Source organism: Lupinus angustifolius, chromosome LG02, assembly GCF_001865875.1.
Source record: "Lupinus angustifolius cultivar Tanjil chromosome LG02, LupAngTanjil_v1.0, whole genome shotgun sequence".
NCBI lineage: Eukaryota > Viridiplantae > Streptophyta > Magnoliopsida > Fabales > Fabaceae > Lupinus > Lupinus angustifolius.
In genome coordinates this window covers 11,542,367-11,561,259 of record NC_032010.1, presented here as the reverse complement: position 1 = coordinate 11,561,259, position 18,893 = coordinate 11,542,367, and the positions used below count along the sequence as shown (strand labels likewise).

The window sequence follows — 18,893 nt, the reverse complement described above, 5'->3', positions numbered from 1 at the left end:
CAGTCTGAAAAATTTCACTTAATCCGGGAGGTGAGAGAGAAGGATGCACAGATAGCTGACTACAGTGAGCGACTGAAGGCTTAAGGTCACGCCACAAGAAATGCCCAAGCTAAAGCATAAACTCTAGAGCATGAAATGGAGAAGTTACAACAAAGTGAGCGGCATGCTTGGACTGTAGTGAAGAATTACCAAGTGGCATTAAGTGAAGGTGAAAAAAGAGAAGACAATCTCAGAGCCAACCTGGAAAACTCAGAAAAGACTTGTTATGATGCTCTAACAGAAGCAACTCAGCTATCAGAGCAACTCTGGAAGCTCCGTACGATACATGATGAACTGATAGATAGTCAAGAAACCTGGTCAAATAACTAGAATGAAGCGCTCAATGAATGTCGATGGGAGAAAGACAAATGGGAAGAAAGATGTAGGCAAATAATCGATGGTCTTGGGGATTTCTCTGATGATTGGTTGAGGATGTTCCTTGAAGCTAGCCAAGAAATGACGGTGTATCCTGAAACAGAGCTCTTACCAGCGATGAAAGCATTCTTCGAAACTTGCAAAGGGGTACCCAAACAACTTAAGAGATGGAGAGATGAGGCGACAAGAGAATTTTAAATGTAGTAAAAGAAAAAAAAAAGAATAAAGAATATGTAGTTCCATATTTGAAATTTCAATAAAAATCTCTTAGTTTCGCAAATTCTCTATATTTATTTGTACCTATGCAAAATTATGTGCCCCTGTCCAATCAAAAAGATTTTGCCAAAGGATTAAAATGTCTTGTATTTAGATACAACCTTGGTCGAAAACTTCATGTTTTCTCTAAAGGTTGTCATCAACTGCACGCGGCCTTGATGGGTACGTCTACAAGCTACCAAATGTAGGTCAAGATATTCAATGCTAAAAATTCACAACAAGAGAAAAAACCTAGATATAATCATGGTCTGAAACTCAATATCTCGTTTAAAGATTGTCATCAACACACAGAGAAGCTAGTAGGGTACGCCTCATAGTCATCACATGCGGGTCAAAATGTCTTACTATACCAATCATCTCAATACAAAGGAATTCATGTTTGTTTCATGCATTTTTTATTTTTCATCATCTTAAGTAAAAAAATAAAATACATAACCAGGTACTTTCAGTCATTGCTCCCAAACATTCATACAACACTAGACTCCAATCCCGGATGATGTGGGACTCCGATTCAAGCAGTCATGAGAGCAGGTCAGAGCTAGCTGAAATAAAGGAGCAAATGAAGGAAATGATTAAGCTTATTCAGGGCCTGTAGAAGGCTCGGAAATCAGATGAGAATACCTTTGTCGCCGCCGTCAAACAACCTAGCGGTCAGCGCCCAGCTCCCAAGTCCGCGCCAAAAGCTAATCCTGATACAACTGCTGAAGCCAGTCAACGCTGGGAAACGGCTATGAAATGGCCCATGTACGGAATGCCGCCCAACTATAATCCTCTCTACGAGGATGCGCATGGAGAAGCTCCTCGTCATGAACAGCATGGAGACGTCATTAGGGAGGATGAGGACCCTACACATTGTCTCCCATCGGGAAATGCAAAAAATAAGATGGTGCATCCTAGCTATACCCAGGCAGCCCCGAAAGACTCTGCCCTAGGCCCAGTTTACCATAATTGTTCTCAGGCTCAAGACAAAGAGGAGATGGAGAGGATAAAGGAAAGATTGAGAGCAACTGAGGGAGCAAGCTACCCAGACTTAAAGAATGCCTTTGAAATGTGTTTGGTTCCGGATGTGGTGCAACCGCCCAAATTTAAGATATCAGAGTTTGAAAAATACAATGGGACTACATGCCCCAAAAGCCACCTGCACATGTACGTAAGGAAGATGTCGGCATACCATGGAAATGATAAGCTCCTTATACATTGCTTTCAGGATAGCTTGATAGGCATGGCTATGAACTGGTATATTCGTTTGGAAAAGGCATAAATCAGGACCTTCGCAGACTTATCTAACGCATTTGTCAAACAGTACAAGCACAATGAGGATGCAGCACCCGATAGGTCTCAACTACAAAGTATTTCTAAAAAGCCATCAGAAAACTTGCGGGAGTATGTCCAGCGGTGGAGAGGGTTAGCTTCTCAGGTACTTCCCCGTCTGGAAGAAGAGGAACAACTATCGATTTTCATCGACACCCTACAAATCCCATACTACGAACTCCTCATTGGAAATATAGCAACTAACTTCAATGCTCTAATCAAGGTCGGGGAAAAGTTGGAAGGAGGACTGAGGAGTGGGAAGATTGTCGAAGGAAAACAGGCTCAGGGAAGAAGCCCAATTTTTTAAAGAAGAATGAAGGTGAAACAAATTTTGTGGCCACCAAGCCCAAGAAATACCAAACCTGAAACACTCGAAATAACCACCGTGAGCCCTCTCGGTTCACACAAATCCAAAACCCAAACACATACACTCAACCAAATCAAAACGTTGATGTTTACACCCCGCCAAATGCCAACACATATATGCCGTACAACCCAAACACCAACCAATATCCATCCCAACACAATAAAACTCCCTATACAAGCCATAACACATTCCACCATAATCCTAGTGAAAAGAAAACTCCACAATTCGACCCCATCCCTGTCACCTATGCGGAGATCTTCGCTTATCTTATGGCAGGGGGGGGGGGTTCATAACCCCGATAGTAGGAAAGATTCCAGATTCACCAGGACCTTGGTTCAACCCAAATGTTACATGTGCATATCACTCCGGGATCATCGGTCCCTCCATTGAACATTGCCGAGCTCTCAAGTATAAGGTTCAACAACTAATAAACACTAAACAACTAATGTTTGATGAAAATACACCAGATGTGGACCGAAACCCATTGCCCAATCATGGCAGCCAAGGTGTTAATGCGGTAGAGGGTGTACAAGAGGGTTTGTATATTTGGGAAGTTCATGAGATAAAGACTCCGATGAAGGTTATTTACCAGGAGATGTGCAGACATGGGATGGTAGAAAGATTGAGGGAAGATGAGGATGATGGTAGTTGCGAGATGCACGGTCCAGAAGGACACATTCTAGAGGACTGCCCCGAGTTCAAATTGTTGCTGCAAAAGATGTTGGACATGAGATTAATCACTATATAGGGAGGTCCCAAGTGCCAAAGTGTAAATGTTGTTGCACAAGGCAAGGAGGAGAGGAGCCCAAAATGGAGACCATCAATGACCCGCTTCGTGCCTGTATTTAACATTCCGCATAGTACGTCGTTGCCCTCACCACGACGGGTACCAGTCCTTAGAGTGATGAAGCCCGTAATGGAGGCAAAGCCTCAAACCTTCCCCTACAATTCAGACAAGGCAATGCCGTGGATATATAGTGAGAATACTACCGAGAAATCAGAGCAACCCCCTTATGTCACCAATGTAGCTGGAGTTAGCAGAGTAACTAGAAGTGGACGTGTTTACGGTGCCCCAGACATAGAAAAAAATCCGATCAGCACCAGCAAAGGGAAAGCTAAGATGATCTTTCCCACAGAAGAAGAAGCGTAAGCGGATTTGGAAGAACTGTGCATGCCTCAAGATAAGAGTGGAGTATCTAATGAGGAAGCTTGTGAATTCCTGAAATTCATAAAGCAAAGTGAATATAAGGTGGTAGACCAGTTAAGTCGCACCCCAACTTGGATTTTCATACTCGCTTTATTGATGAGTTCTGAAGCCCACCGAAATGTACTCTTAAAGGTGCTAAACCAGGCACACGTCAGCCACGACATAACCACAGACAAGCTCGGTGGGATAATCAACAACATAGTGGCTGACAATTACATATCCTTTAGTGAACAAGAAATACACGCTGAAGGAATGGGGCACACTAGTCCATTCCACATCTCAGTAATGTACCGTGATTACTTAATCGGTAAGGTCCTAATAGACAATGGCTTTTCATTGAATGTCATGTCGAAAAGGACATTTTCCAGGCTCCCATTGGATTCCACATACATAGCGCCAAGCTCAATGATAGTAAGGGCGTTTGATGGATTGAAGAGTGACGTCATGGGAGAAATAGAGTTGCCCATAAAGATAGGGCCCTGTGTTTTTCAGATTTTATTCCATGTCATGGACATTAACCCTTCTTACAATTGTTTGTTGGGAAGGCCTTGGATCCATGCATAAGGAGCTATACCCTCTACTCTACACCAGCGGGTAAAATTCATAAGGGATGGGAAACTGCTGACCATTATGGGGGAGGAGGACATGTTGATATCGAAACCCTCTAGAACACCCTACATCGAGGCGACAGAAGAGGCTCTTGAAACCTCCTTCCAAGGACTCGAGATTACCAGTGCCTCCTCGGTGAATGAGGGAATGCAGACACTAAGGCACCAAACTTCTACGACATCATCGTTGATGGCTAAAGTAATGTTGAATAAGGGTTACCAACCAGGAAGAGGACTTGGAAAGTTTGATCAGGGAATTGAAATTATGATGGTGCCGCAAGGCATAAAAGGACGGTATGGTCTAGGCTACAGGCCTACTCGGAAGGATTGGGAAAGAGTTGCTGAAGAAAAAAGGAAGAAAAGATTGGCTAGACCAGGACAGTCTGAATACGCGGCTGGAGGTATTCCCATCCCACACATCAGTCAAACCTTCATCAGTGCTGGATTTGCGTCTGGGACAATTGCTATGGTGGAGGACAATGACCCAGAAGACCTGGTCGATTACATGATGCAATGCCCTCTTGGAACCCTGGTCGACTACTGGACAGAAGAGGATGTGTCACCACAAGTATTTTATAAGGACATGTAATAAAAATACTAGCAATATCTAGTGTTATTGACTTGCTTTTCATTTCATTTTTTAAGACATCTACTTGTATTTCCAGATAGTACAAGCAATAAACTCAATAAATGCATTTCATATATCATGTCTCATTTTCTCTATATATATTTTATTCCTCATACACACACATTACCCCAAAACAAGCAAAATAAAAATGAAAAATAATGAAACCAAGATAAAAAACTAATCATGCCATCCACCCCAATGCAGATCCAACGATAACCCCAGAAATAATAACCATGTTACTAGCCACTCATACGGTCATGACCATCTGGTCAGTTTAATCGATGAGGAAGACAGAGATGAAGAGTGGGAAGCCCCACCTGAGCTATTAAGGCTAGTTGAGCAAGAGTCCAGAGAAATTGAGCCACATGAGGAACCTATTCAACTGATAAATCTGGGAACAGAGGATGATAAGAAGGAGGTGAAAGTGGGTACCCTAATGAAAAAGGAAGAACATGAAAAGATAGTCCAACTTCTACACGAATTCAAGGATGTCTTTGCCTGGTCGTATAGCGACATGCCCGGATTGGATAGAAAGATAGTGGAGCATAAACTACCATTGAAGCAAAATTCTTATCCAGTCAAGCAAAAGTTGCAAAGAATGAGACCAGAAATCTCCCTGAGGGTGAAAGAAGAGGTCGAGAAATGGTTAGAAGCCAAGTTTGTAACAGTCTCCACATATCCCGTGTGGGTAGCTAACATCGTAGCGGTACTGAAAAAGGGGGACAAACTCAGGATCTGCATGGACTATCGAGACTTGAACAAAGCTAGCCCTAAGGATGACTTTCCAGTACCCCACATAGATGTCTTGGTCGACAACACTTCAGACCATGCTCTTTTCTCCTTCATGGATGGATATGCTGGTTATCACCAAATCAAAATGGCACCGGAGGACATAGAGAAAACTACTTTTATCACCCCTTGGGGGACCTTTTGCTATAAAGTCATGTCTTTTGGCCTAAAAAATGCCATGGCTACATACCAAAGAGCCATGGTGACTCTGTTCCATGACATGATGCACAAGGAAATAGAAGTCTATGTGGATGACATCATATGCAAGTCTAAGGTAGAAGGGGAACACGTAGTGAATTTGCGAAAGCTTTTCGAACGACTCGGGAAATATAGTCTCAAGTTAAATCCTACAAAATGTAGCTTTGGAGTCAAATCAGGTCGAGTTCTGGGCTTCATTGTTAGCCAAAAGGGGATTGAAGTAGATCCTGAGAAGGTAAAAGCAATTATCGAGATGCCAGCCCCACGAACGGAGAAAGAAGTCAGGGGTTTCCTAGGACGATTGAACTACATATCCAGATTCATTTCCCAGTTGACCACCACATGTGAACCCATCTTCAAGTTGTTAAGAAAGAACCAGCCCGTAAAGTGGAACAGTGATTGCCAAAGAGCCTTCGAGAGCATAAAGCAGTACCTGACAAGTCCCCCGATATTAATGCCTCCAGTACCCGGACGACCTCTGGTAATGTATCTAACAGTATTGGATGATTCTATGGGATGTGTGCTAGCTCAACATGATGATTCAGGAAGGAAGGAGCAAGCCATATACTATTTAAGCAAGAAGTTCACCGATTGTGAAACAAGATACTCGTTGTTGGAACGCACATGTTGTGAACTAGTTTGGGCATCCCGACGTCTGAGGCAATACATGTTAAGCCATACAACCTGGTTGATTTCCAAAATGGATCCAATCAAATACATCTTTGAAAACCCCATATTAACAGAGAGAATCACTATGTGGCAAGTCTTGTTATCAGAGTATGATATAATGTATGTGATACAAAAGGCAATCAAAGCCAGTGTTCTTGCAGATTACCTTGCTAATCAACCCATTGAGAGGCATGGGTCAATGCACCAAGAGTTCCCATATGAGAATACTATGAATCCTATCATCAGGAAAGTCGATAGAGGAAGAAGTATGGACACTGGTTTTTGATGGAGCATCCAACGCACTCGGACATGGAGTAGGGGCCGTGCTTGTTTCCCCAGAAAACAACTTTACTCCTATCACTGCCCGATTGTGTTTTGACTGCACCAACAACATAGCTGAGTATGAAGCATGTGCCTTGGGTTTACAAGCAGCTTTGGAAAGAAAGGTTAAAATAATAGAGGTCTTCGGAGATTCTGCCTTAGTCATCCACCAGCTGAAAGGGGAATGGGAAACTCGGGATGGAAAATTAATACCATACAAAGAATACATACAGAAAATGATGGAGCAATTCGAACGGATCCGCTTCTACCATATCCCACATGATGATAATAGGCTAGCTGATGCCTTATCCACACTTGCTTCAATGTTTCATACAAATGGTGATGATCAGCCAATCATAAGAATATAAAGTAAAGATCAACCAGCTTATTGTTGTGCTATCAGCACAAGTGAAGATGGAAAACCTTGGTATCATGACATCAAGAAATACCTCCAGAGAAAGGAATACCCTCGAGAGGCCTCCGAAACCAACAAAAGAACATTAAGAAGATTAGCCATGAGCTTCTTTCTAGATGGGGACGTTCTTTACAAAAGGAATCACGACATGGTACTTCTTAGATGTGGGATGAGAAAGAAGCAGAGATTATCCTCATGGACGTCCATGAAGGATCATTTGGAACACATGCAAATGGACACGCTATGGTCCGAAAGATCTTAAGGGCGGGATATTTTTGGTTGACAATGGAGACAGATTGTTGTGCGTATGTGAGGAAGTGCCACAAATGCCAAATATACACAGACAACATAAATGCTCCACCTAACCCCCTCAATGTCCTATCGGTGCCCTGGCCATTCTCCATGTGGGGAATGGATGTGATCGGACCAATCGAACCAAAATCCTCTAATGGACATTGCTTCATCCTCGTGGCAATCGACTACTTCACCAAATGGGTCGAAGCATGCTCATATGCCAGTGTGACCAGAAAAGTTGTGCTCAGATTTGTCAAGAAGGAGTTGGTGTGTAGATATGGGCTGCCTAGTAAAATTATTACAGACAATGCCACTAACCTAAATGATACGATGATGACGGAGATGTGTAATGAATTCAAAATCAAACATCACACTTCATCACCTTATCGCCCGCGGTAGAGGCAGCAAATAAGAACATCAAGAAGATTATTCAGAAGATGGTAGTAACCTATAAGGACTGGCATGAAATGTTACCTTTCGCCTTGCATGGGTATCGCACTTCAATCCGCACCTCCACCGAGGAAACACCATACTCATTAGTGTATGGGATGGAGGCAGTCCTCCCCGTCGAAGTGGAGATCCCTTCCCTCAGGATTATGGCAGAATCAGGGTTAGAAGAATTAGAGTGGGTTCAAGCCCGGTACGATCAGCTGAATATGATAGATGGTAAGAGGTTGGCTGCAATATGCCACGGTCAGTTATACCAAAAACGACTCATGAAAGCATTTGCGAAAAAGGTTTGTCCATGTTACTTTCAAGAAGGAGACATGGTGCTGAAGAAGATACTCCCAATCCAAAAGGACCGTAGAGGGAAATGGACCCCAAACTATGAAGGACCATTCGTCATAAAGAAGGCATTCTTGGGAGGGGCACTAATACTAACTACTATGGATGGAAATTACCTACCCCTGTCAGTAAATTTTGATGCTGTGAAGAAGTACTATGCTTAGGAGACCTTTCCACACAAAAAAAAACAAAAAAAAAAAGAAATGAAAAAAGCAAAAAGAAGAGTATTAGTGTATTGATCACGCGCGTCCCCACATACCTTTGCATTTTAAGGAGAATGATGTACAAATAAATCCATATGGTATAAATTCTTAGACAATTCTTTCTATGGATACCAGGCCTCCTTGTTATTACCCAAACATTATTGAAGATACCCCTAGTCACCCCCATTTGAGCCAAACAATAAAGAGAGGAGTTGTTTTTCAAAGAACCATAAAGAATTATATAATCGGGGAAAGGGTAGTATTCCAGCTTATCATATTAAAAGTAGAGCAATCGAGAATCGTGAAAGGCCCTCTAAGAAATAAAGGTCTTAGGCAAAAGTTAGGGCAAAGAAAAGTGGACACCAAATAAACGTGTAATTCTCTAAAAGCAACAATAGTAAAAAGTTGGAAGTAGGAAAAGGAGAAAGAGGAGATGGATGGTGGGAAACACATTTTGAGTCTTATACCTTTGTCTTTCAAAACCAAGTTTAGCCCAATACAAGCTTAAAAAGTCCTTGCAGAAGATTGATCTGTCTATGATTTATGTCAGGATAAAGAAAGCTGACTCCAAGGAAAACACAAAATTATCATTTGCATGTCATGATCAATACAAAAATACTCTACAAATGAATAAAGAAAATAGAAAGTGATGAAACACGTTAGGTCGAAAACCCACAAGGGCGGCCTAAGCAAAATTTAGGGGTACAAGTGGAAAGCATCTCATGAGTATCTCATGAGTATCTCATAAAGCGGCCATTGGGGCAAAGTTGTGGATGATACCCGAGAAGGCAAAGAAGGATATATTGGGGGCTATAAGGCAAATTCATCCTCCAGGGTCTGTAAACTGGGGCAATTTTTGGAAATAGGCAAAATTCACCTTGAAAATTGGGGCAAATCTTTGAGCATAATTCACCATGATGTGCTGGAAAATTTTGGGGTAGTCATAGACTATATGAAGACAAACTAACATGGGTGTTATTCTAAATCATTGCGCATTATTTCGGCCCAAAATCCAAATATAAGCTTTGTACTCATCGTGGTTGATATACGAAATAATTTTTGCATAATTTATTCCCTGCATTATCTCATGAAATTGAAACAAGTCAAATCAATATTTAATAAATCTCACGAATACAAGTGTGTGACCGTCCCCTAAGAAAAAAAAGATAACATCAAAACAATCACTGCCACCAGTAACAATCTCCAATAAGACCAAGTCGTCTCAACCGATTAAGTGTTGTGGATGTGACGGAGCAATGACGAGAAAATGGTAGCAAGTTATCTTGAAAAATAAATTCATAAACACTTAGTATAAATTATCATGTCATGCATACTCAGAACCTCATTCATCATAAGCATTGTTGTGCATAATCATGCCAATTAATGCATAGTCCAAACCACACATTAATCATTACAACACAAACATCCACACGAACTCCATGCACACATATCCCAAACAATCAAACCATTATACTATTCATCCGCACCATTTCAAATTGTACTTTCGAGGACCCCGTGCTTGACGTCCTCGAAGTCAATCTTTCCAAGCTCTGTGCTTGACCTTTTAAATTTTGAGGGGTCGTGCTTGACGACCTCAAATTCGTGCCTTCGAGGAGCCTCGTGCTTGACGACCTCAAAGTCAACCTTTCTAGGCTTCATGCCTAACGTTTTAAAATTTGAGGACCCCGTGCTTGACGACCTCAAATCGTGCTTTTGAGGGGCCCGTGCTTGACAACCTCAAATTCGTGCCTTCGAGGAGCCCCGTGCTTAACGACCTCGAAGTCAACCTTTCCAGGCTCCGTGCCCAACCTTTTAATATTTGAGGGGCCCGTGCTTGACGACCTCAAATTGTGCCTTAGAGGACCCCGTGCTTGATGACCTCAAATTCGTGCCTTCAAGGAGCCCCATGCTTAACGACCTCGAAGTCAACCTTTCCAGGCTCCATGCCTAACCTTTTAATATTTGAGGGGTCCGTGCTTGACGACCTCAAATTGTGCCTTAGAGGACCCCGTCCTTGATGACCTCAAATTCTACTTTCGAGGACCCCGTGCTTGACGACCTCGAAGTCAATCACTCTAGAACTCATGCATGTTGTAAATTATTTCCAAGCTTCGGCATCGCACAAACCTGCATTCTTGGTCAGATCTCACTCTCTATCACACCACAACATAAACTCTTTTTGGACCTTGACAAAATTAGCGTTCATTTCTTTACTAGTTACTTATCATGATAACACTCAAACCATGGTTTATGACTACCTAATAAGCAACAAGTAAAGGGCCCAAAAATACTTCAAAACTAATTTTTCCATAAATAATGCTTTGGGATGCAAATCTCATCAAATCAAATAAATTTTATATGAATTTGGTTAGGTTGCATGAGTTATTTTAAATAAAAAATTAAATCTCTAAATGATTCCATTTTTACTCAGATTTGACCAAGACTTTAACTCATGGATTGCAATCTCTCAATTTGCAAACCAAGTAAATTCGATATTAAATTGATTGAGATTGCATTTTTTAAATAAAAAAAGAATAAAAAATGTTTCTTAATTAATTAGTTTAAATGGTCTATATGACCCAATGCATCAAAAACAATCTCAATCAAATTTTCAAAAGATTTTAAGTGAATATTTAATAATTTTATCTCAATTCGGTCCCAAAGTTTAATTTCGAAGCAAAATAAAAGAAGTTTTAAAGTGACTTAATGGGTTCTGTATCATATGGAATCAATTAAAAAATTATGATTATGATGAATATCCCATTTATTTTCGTTTATGATATTCAACACCAAAACAAAAAAAAACAAAGACAATTCTGATTTGAATAATATGTGTCATAGTGATATAAGGTCAAATTTTTACTCCGCATTAATTTGCAAGATCATATTTATTCTAATCCTTAGAGACCTAACAACCTTGAAATCCGCTAGTGATAAAGAGTATTAAGTTAGATTAATGGAATGAAACAATTAACATTAAAGGAGTGGTATTTCAAATTTTGAATATAGACTCTCAGCATGAAGCACGTGTGTTTTTGTGAATACATTGCCAAAGGCAAATTTCAAAGCTGCAACATCCTTATTTGAATTAATGACATTTCATATCAAATGAATAGTGCTGCAATTTAGGATATATTGTTTTTGCTGCACCACATATCAGGGGGCGTTAAGGTCAGATTATGAATCTGATTTAAGCAAATCAAATATTCCCCCTTAACTTCCTCCAATGCCTTAAATGGGAGGATTCTCTCTTGTAATATAAAAAGGCAGTACACACAGAGACAAAGGGACAGAGAAAAAAACGAAAAAGCAATCTGCATATAGAAAAAACCAAAGTCTTCAAAAAAGTAGCCACAAAACCAAAAACAAAATACCCAAAAGATCATACCATCTCATTCTGGCAACTTATAATATCCCAAAACAATCCATAAAAATCATAAACCCTTTTCCGAACAAAAATCCAAAAATCTAGATACCATAAAATTCTCAACCATTGATAATCGCCAAGCACCTAAAAACATCCATCAACATCCTGCAGAAAATATTCTACACATTCAAATTAGTCCCGAGAACAAGAAGGATAATAAGGTTCATTAGCTACTACAAAGTATCAAAAGGAGTGGCAACATATAAAGCACTATCGTGTTTGCCAGGTTAGTCATTCACTATATAATGAATAAACTTTATGCATAAATGTGTTCTTCACAGTTCACACACTGTTTACATTCAATACATACATATAATGTTTTCAGAAACATACGGAATACATATTCAGAAACACCTATACATTATAATACTACTCGCAAAAACACCCTTTTTTTTTTATAAATCAAAATAGTGTTCCACATACTCATAATTTTAAATATTCAAGAACACTTTTAGCTTCAAGGGCCAAAAAGAAACAGTTCTTAATCCCAATAAGGTAATGAAAAAATGATCATATGAATTCTAAAGCAAAATCTCTATAATATCCAATTGTACAATATAAGCAAAAAATATTACCCGTTCCTCAACGCCACCACCATTGTTGGTTCGTGAACACCGAGCAAGGACAATAGGGATATTGTACCCCTGGCCAATCTCACCGCATCCCTCGGGATCCCCCTTTCCTCATCGCGCAAGTCTTCACCAAGCTTCGTTCTCTTAGGTCTGGCCGTCCCAATCGTGGAACTTCAAAGCCACCATTATTAGCGGCACAATTCCTTCAAACCTGCAACCCTCTGCCTTTGAGCTATGGCTGCTGTCAGAGATGAGAGAGTGAAGATGAGAGTTTATGAGTGAAATGAGATATTAGGGATTTCAAATTCCCTTTGCTTACCTCCACCCCTTTCTTAAAAAAAACCTGTATGCCTATTCCTAATGCCCACGTTCTTTTTCCCCCTTTTAAGCCATTTCATGCCTTTTTACTTTGTTTGTGTTTTATTAGTTAGGCAAATTGGTGGCCCATTATCAAGCCCATAGCTCTTCTTTCTTTAAGCCATTAGGATGAAGAGCCCATAACATCAGTCTTAGTTTGCTTATAAATTAACCCAAATAGTTAATTATAGTTTAACTAAATATCATTCTTTTAAACTATAAAAAAAAAGTATAATATTAGTAATAGGAAGCATTTTAAAATGGGAATTCGGCAACGATGTTATGACTCGTGTTGCATCTTTCTATCCATTCGAGTGAAGAAGCGGTTGCGGTCATTAGTACTGTCTCTGTCATTTATCGAAGCAAATAGAAGGTAAGTAACCCATGTCAACTCTTCGTTTATTAATTCTCCCAACCATCTTAAATATTTGTAGGCTTTTAATCAATTAAAATTAACCAAATTAATCATATTTTTTTAAAAAAAGAACTACGTAGTCTTGATTTCCCTATTGCACCCGGGATACGTAGGAGCAATATGAACTTGTCAGACACAAATAAAAAAAATAAAAAAATATTTTGTTTAAGCAATTTAATTTAAATAAATTAATGGTATTCAATTTATGCAATTAGCTAGGGTACCGTTTTATTACGGGCGAACGGGGTGCTAATACATTCTCCAATTCGTAACCGACTCCCGAACCTGGATATCAAAAATCCAAAAGCTCAATGCGATTGAGAGAGAGAGAGAGATCAACCAAAGAATTTCCTTGTTCTTCTTCTACACATTCTTAAAGGTTAGAGAGAGAGAGTAGGAGAAGAGAAAACACCCAAAGAATTTCCTTGTTCTTCTTCTACACATTCTTAAAGGTTCATTTTCTTTTTTCCATCATCTTGTTTATGTTTTTAACGTTTATTGTTAGATGTATGTTTGTAACTTGCTGAAATAAGAGTAAAATAAGCAAGGAGTAGCAGTGGTGCACCACTGCCATAGTGATTACCGGATGGCGGCCACGGAGGGTCGCACGTCTCTGACGTCATAGTCGGTTGGACTGTAGTGTCCAGGTGTGACAAACTGTCACCCACGGTCACGTCTCACAATCAGGCTGCCACTGTTGGTGGTTGCGCCACCAGCGACGGCAATGGCAACATTCCAATAGCCTTTTCCAGCAAAAGGGGTTACCTCAATGGTAACCCCCAACCCTAAATCCCAATTTAATTTAACCCTAAAGTCCAAATTGATTTTAGAAACCCAATTCCCAAATTGATTTTAGAAACCCAATTCCCAAATTGATTTTGAAACCTAATCCTCAAATTGATTTTAAAACCTAATCCCAAATTAATTTTACTCTAACCCTAAACCCCCAAATTAATTTAACCTAAACCCCAAAATCGATTTCAAACCATATACCCTAAATCCTCAATTTGTTTCTTTTCATTTTTTATTATTATTTATTTTATAACTGTTTACGTTTCTGTTGTTTTTTTTATTTTGATTTTTTATTTTTTATTATGTTTTATTATTTTGTTTTATAATAAATATTATTTGTTTATTTAGTAGTGTATGTATATATGTATGAATGCCATAAAAAAGTATTTTTAAAAGGATGTGAAATAGTTCCATAATAAACCAAGTGTCTTGTCGTATTACTTCATGTCATCTAAAATGAGATAAAGTAACCCCACTATAGGTCTGGTGCCTTGTCGTGTTACCTTATCTTCATAAATAAATTTCCAAATAAGTTTAAATGTGACGTGTGAAAATGCAATAAAAAAAATATTTTTTAAAATGATATGAAGTAGTTACATTATAGGCCAAGTATTTTGTCGCATTACTTCATGTCGTCTAAAATGAGATAAAGTAACCCCAATTATAGGGCTGGTGCCTTGTCGTGTTTCCTTATCTTCATAAATAAATTTTCAAATAAATTTAAAGGTGACGTGTAAAATGCAATAAAGAAAAAAATATTTTTAAAATCATATGAAGTAGTCCACTATAGGCTGCATGTCTTGTCGCGCTACTTTATGTCGTCTAAAATGGGGTAAGGTAACCCCACTATAGGCATTGTGTCTTATCGTTTTACCTTATCTTTTAAAATAAATTTTTCAAATAATTTTTAAAGTGACGTGAAGTGATTCCACTATAGGCTGAGTGCCTTGTCGCGCTACTTTATATCGTCTAGACAAGGTGAGGTGGTTCCACTATAGGACTAGTACCTTGTCGCGCCATCTTGCCTTGTTAATTTTTATATGGATAAAATAAAAAATAAAAATATATTGACTAATCAACTATTTTCTGAAAGAACTACGTAGCATTATTTTCTCTATTACAGCTAGAGGTACGTAGGAGCAGGTTTTATCCTCCTAGGCACAAAAAGATAAAATTGTTTTTTTGGTGTTTTTTATGTGTTTTTTTAATAATGTGTGAAAGGTAAAATTAATATTTTGAATAAAATATCAACGCAATCGATCTTGGTACCGTTTTTACAACGAGGGTTGAGGTGTCTAACACCTTCTTCATCCGTAACCGACTCCCGAACTAAATTTCTATTTTTCAGTGAATCAAATCTTATTTTCAAAAATTGGGTTTTTCATGTTTTCCCTCTAAAAAAACATCAATGACGACTCCATTACATTTATTTGCACATTTTTTCATCGCGCCCATGAAAAAGGGGTAGCGACAGAAGGTAACATGGATGTGGCTAGGGTCACTCTGCTAGGTTTGTTGTGAATGTTGAGTTTCCATGACGATAATCTAGTATGTATTTTCTCTATAATAAAATTAAAACCCTCTTAATCCACCATACCCCAACATTAAAGGTAAAAGTAAGTAATATCATGTATTAGTTGTGAAAGGAATCGATGTTATCGTTCTGAAATTAGTATTATTGGCGTTTGAACCATTTTGAACAAACAACTCTTAATTTAGATATATTAACCTTAAGGCCTGAAACATGACTGAAACTTTCAAATATTGAAGCAAAATAATAACCTGAGAGTATTTTGCCTTACCAATATAAAATTTAATTAGTGAACCACTAATTGAATGATTGTGTTACTAATAATAATAATTTTAATAGAAAATGTCTTCTATTCAATATAAATTTTGAACGACATATCCTTGTACCAATATCTTCTATTCAATATTTTATTTATTAATAATTGGTTTGTAAGAGGATTTGATAGAATGATATATCTTAACTTGAAAACCAAACTACTCCACTTGAGTTCCATTTCCCATAAGCAACAAGAACTCTTTCACATGCTTTTCCATTTTAAGCCCAAAAGGAAGCAATTTACAACAAACAAAAATGAAATCATCCAATATTCATGATCCTAATGCAATGCATGCGTCCCTCTTTTTATTACTCACCAAAAAAATACTATATATCTCTCTCTTCCATACCTTAAAATCAATCAGAAGAAAAAGCATATCATAAAATAAAAATGGCAAAGTTAACCAACACCAACATCATGGTTTTGGTCATCATTGAAATTTTACTATTTTATGGACCCAAACATAATGTTGTTGGCCAGTGTGATAGTGACATGCAAAGTTTGGTAACACAATGTGCTATGTATGTAGAGAAATTTCTCCCACAGTTTAATCCTTCAGAAGGGTGCTGCAATGTTATAAAAAATGCAAATTTTCCATGTGTGTGTCAACACATAACACAAGCAGTGTTACAGTTTATTGATATAAATAAGGTGGTTTATGTTGCTCAGACATGTGGAAAGCCATTACCCTCTGGAACCAATTGTGGAGGTATAAGATTAGTTAATTTAGAGAAAATAATGTATACAGTGATAATATATGAGTTTTATATTCAATCACTGTATTATCCACCGTTAATATTTAATCATAATTATTTTTTCAAAAAAAGGTAATATAAAAATGAATGATAGATGACGTATTGACTGCTTATAAATCTTCACATTTAGCGTATAAATATTATATTGTTTAATTTAATCAATTTTGTTTGAGCATGAATGTTATCTGCACTTATTATTTTATGAATCAAATCAAATGTGGTTGATTATGTCATTAGTATTAATTGAATGTTCTTTGTTTTGCAGGTATAACTGTGCCATGATTAAAAGTGGGAAGAAATGGGGTCCTTAATTTTATGCTGGCTATTATAACAACTTCTATGATGATTTGTAATATATGAAATAAATTTGCATGTATTTGGTGTATTAACTTAATGTTGTCTAACTATATATATCTCAAATGTAAACTTTACTAAAACCCTCAATAATACATCTTATCATGTGGACGAAATTAAGGTTTGAAAGTTGCTATGATTATATTATTTTATCTGCCATTTATTTTACTATACTTTAATCTCATTTTGTTCATGTTTAGCTCAAAACTACCTAACACACAAAGGTAATAAATACACACACTTAATCTGCCTCCTAAAAAGCAAATGCCTCAAAACTAGTGAAGGTAGGCCTTCCTGAAAGGTAAGACTAACAACACCCCTCTTTAATAATGGAAAGAAAAGTTATGTAAAAGAAAGAAAATATAGAATGAAATGACACTTGTATTCTTATTAATTATATTGAGATTACAATTTTATCCTTAAAACTTAACAAAAAAAAATCACTCTTTAGGGTTAGTTTGGGAGTTAGATTTTGGAGGGGAAGGGAAGGCTTTGGAGTCATCTCACAAATGTATTTTATGTCTCCTAAGCCTTCCCTTTCTCTTCCTTCCCCTCCAAAATCCAACTCTCAAACTAACCCTTAGAGTCTCACCCCAACTCAACCCCTTCCACCCTATACACACACTTAATCTGCAAGCTTGTCTTGAATAAGTACAATAATTATGAAACTCAACTTTAATTTTGTGTTCGCAAAACTTGCCAAGCCTTGCAGAAAATATACCAGTACCTATATGTATGTAGTAGAAACAATCGTAATTGTTAACAAAGTTTGATCAATTGTGCTTACAATGTTTTTAATTTGTGCTTACAATATTACTTTACTTTATAACAAGAAACTTGAGATCAATATATGACATTGATTTATTTCTCCCATTCCAATTTTAGGTAACATAAAGTTTCTTACAATAATATATTTCAAGCAAATCCCTGCTATTACCTTTGAAGCAAAAGGTGATGACACAAGTTAGAATTTTCAGGCTAAGTGGGAAGAAAATGTGTAGGGTAACGTCTACCTAACACATAATGTAATGAATATTATGATTCCATCCATAATCTATGTTTGATCAATATTCTGTGTGGATGGGTCTAGAAAACATTGTAGGTAGGGACCGAAATTGACTCAAAACTGATTATTTCAACTTAATATTATGATTCCATCCTTTTTATGTTTGCCCTATATGCTTAAAATTGCATGATTGTGGTTGTGATTATATTACTTTAATTTTGGAAATTTGACTTTCCAAATCACCATATTATAGTTGTAATTGTGAAATGCAATTTAAAACACTTTATTATGATGACACAACATTTATCAGGATTTGTTTGCAAGATGAGTTTTGGACGAAAAAAATAAAAAATAAAGGTTTTATCTCACATGTATATTTTATGACCTAAATAAAGTCTTCCTTTTCCTTCTTTCTCCTCCAAAACCCCACTCGGAAAAAAGTCTTAGTGCATCTACTATCCGTCCTCAAGTTGTATGGCACAATTCTACTCTCCCCGTTCCTCTAGAAATTGAATTAACCTCCATTTTATTTATTCTCCTTGTAGATTTTCTATCAATCTCTTACCATTGCCACAATCAGCAATATCCACAAGTTTGACATTCATATTATGACTACATGAGAATGCAGAGAATCCCCACATAGATGATGATTAAAGAAGCATAACTTACAAGAATCCTCATGGCATGGTAGCCACAAATAAGATTATACTGTAACTTGTAAGGATCCTATTTTTCAACTGCTCAGTTTAAGAAAATAAACATGATTGTTTTTTGTATAACCTGCAAATTTCTTAACTTCTTTAGGCTTCACTTAGTCCATCACCCTCTCTGCTTTGCAAAGATGACTCCAAGTTATAAAAACCGTATCGTACCGGCCGGTTC

At 37.8% G+C, this 18,893-nt stretch overlaps 1 protein-coding gene and 1 pseudogene across 1 annotated transcript; both read left to right on the top strand.

The window, feature by feature from the left end:
* LOC109326857 lies at positions 496-8,447 on the top strand (annotated as a pseudogene).
* LOC109328979 lies at positions 16,254-17,049 on the top strand. The gene is made up of 2 exons (XM_019562636.1): positions 16,254-16,605; positions 16,917-17,049. Exons 1-2 carry the CDS (start codon positions 16,287-16,289, stop codon positions 16,931-16,933), a joined length of 336 nt encoding a protein of 111 aa, XP_019418181.1. The 5' UTR covers positions 16,254-16,286; the 3' UTR covers positions 16,934-17,049.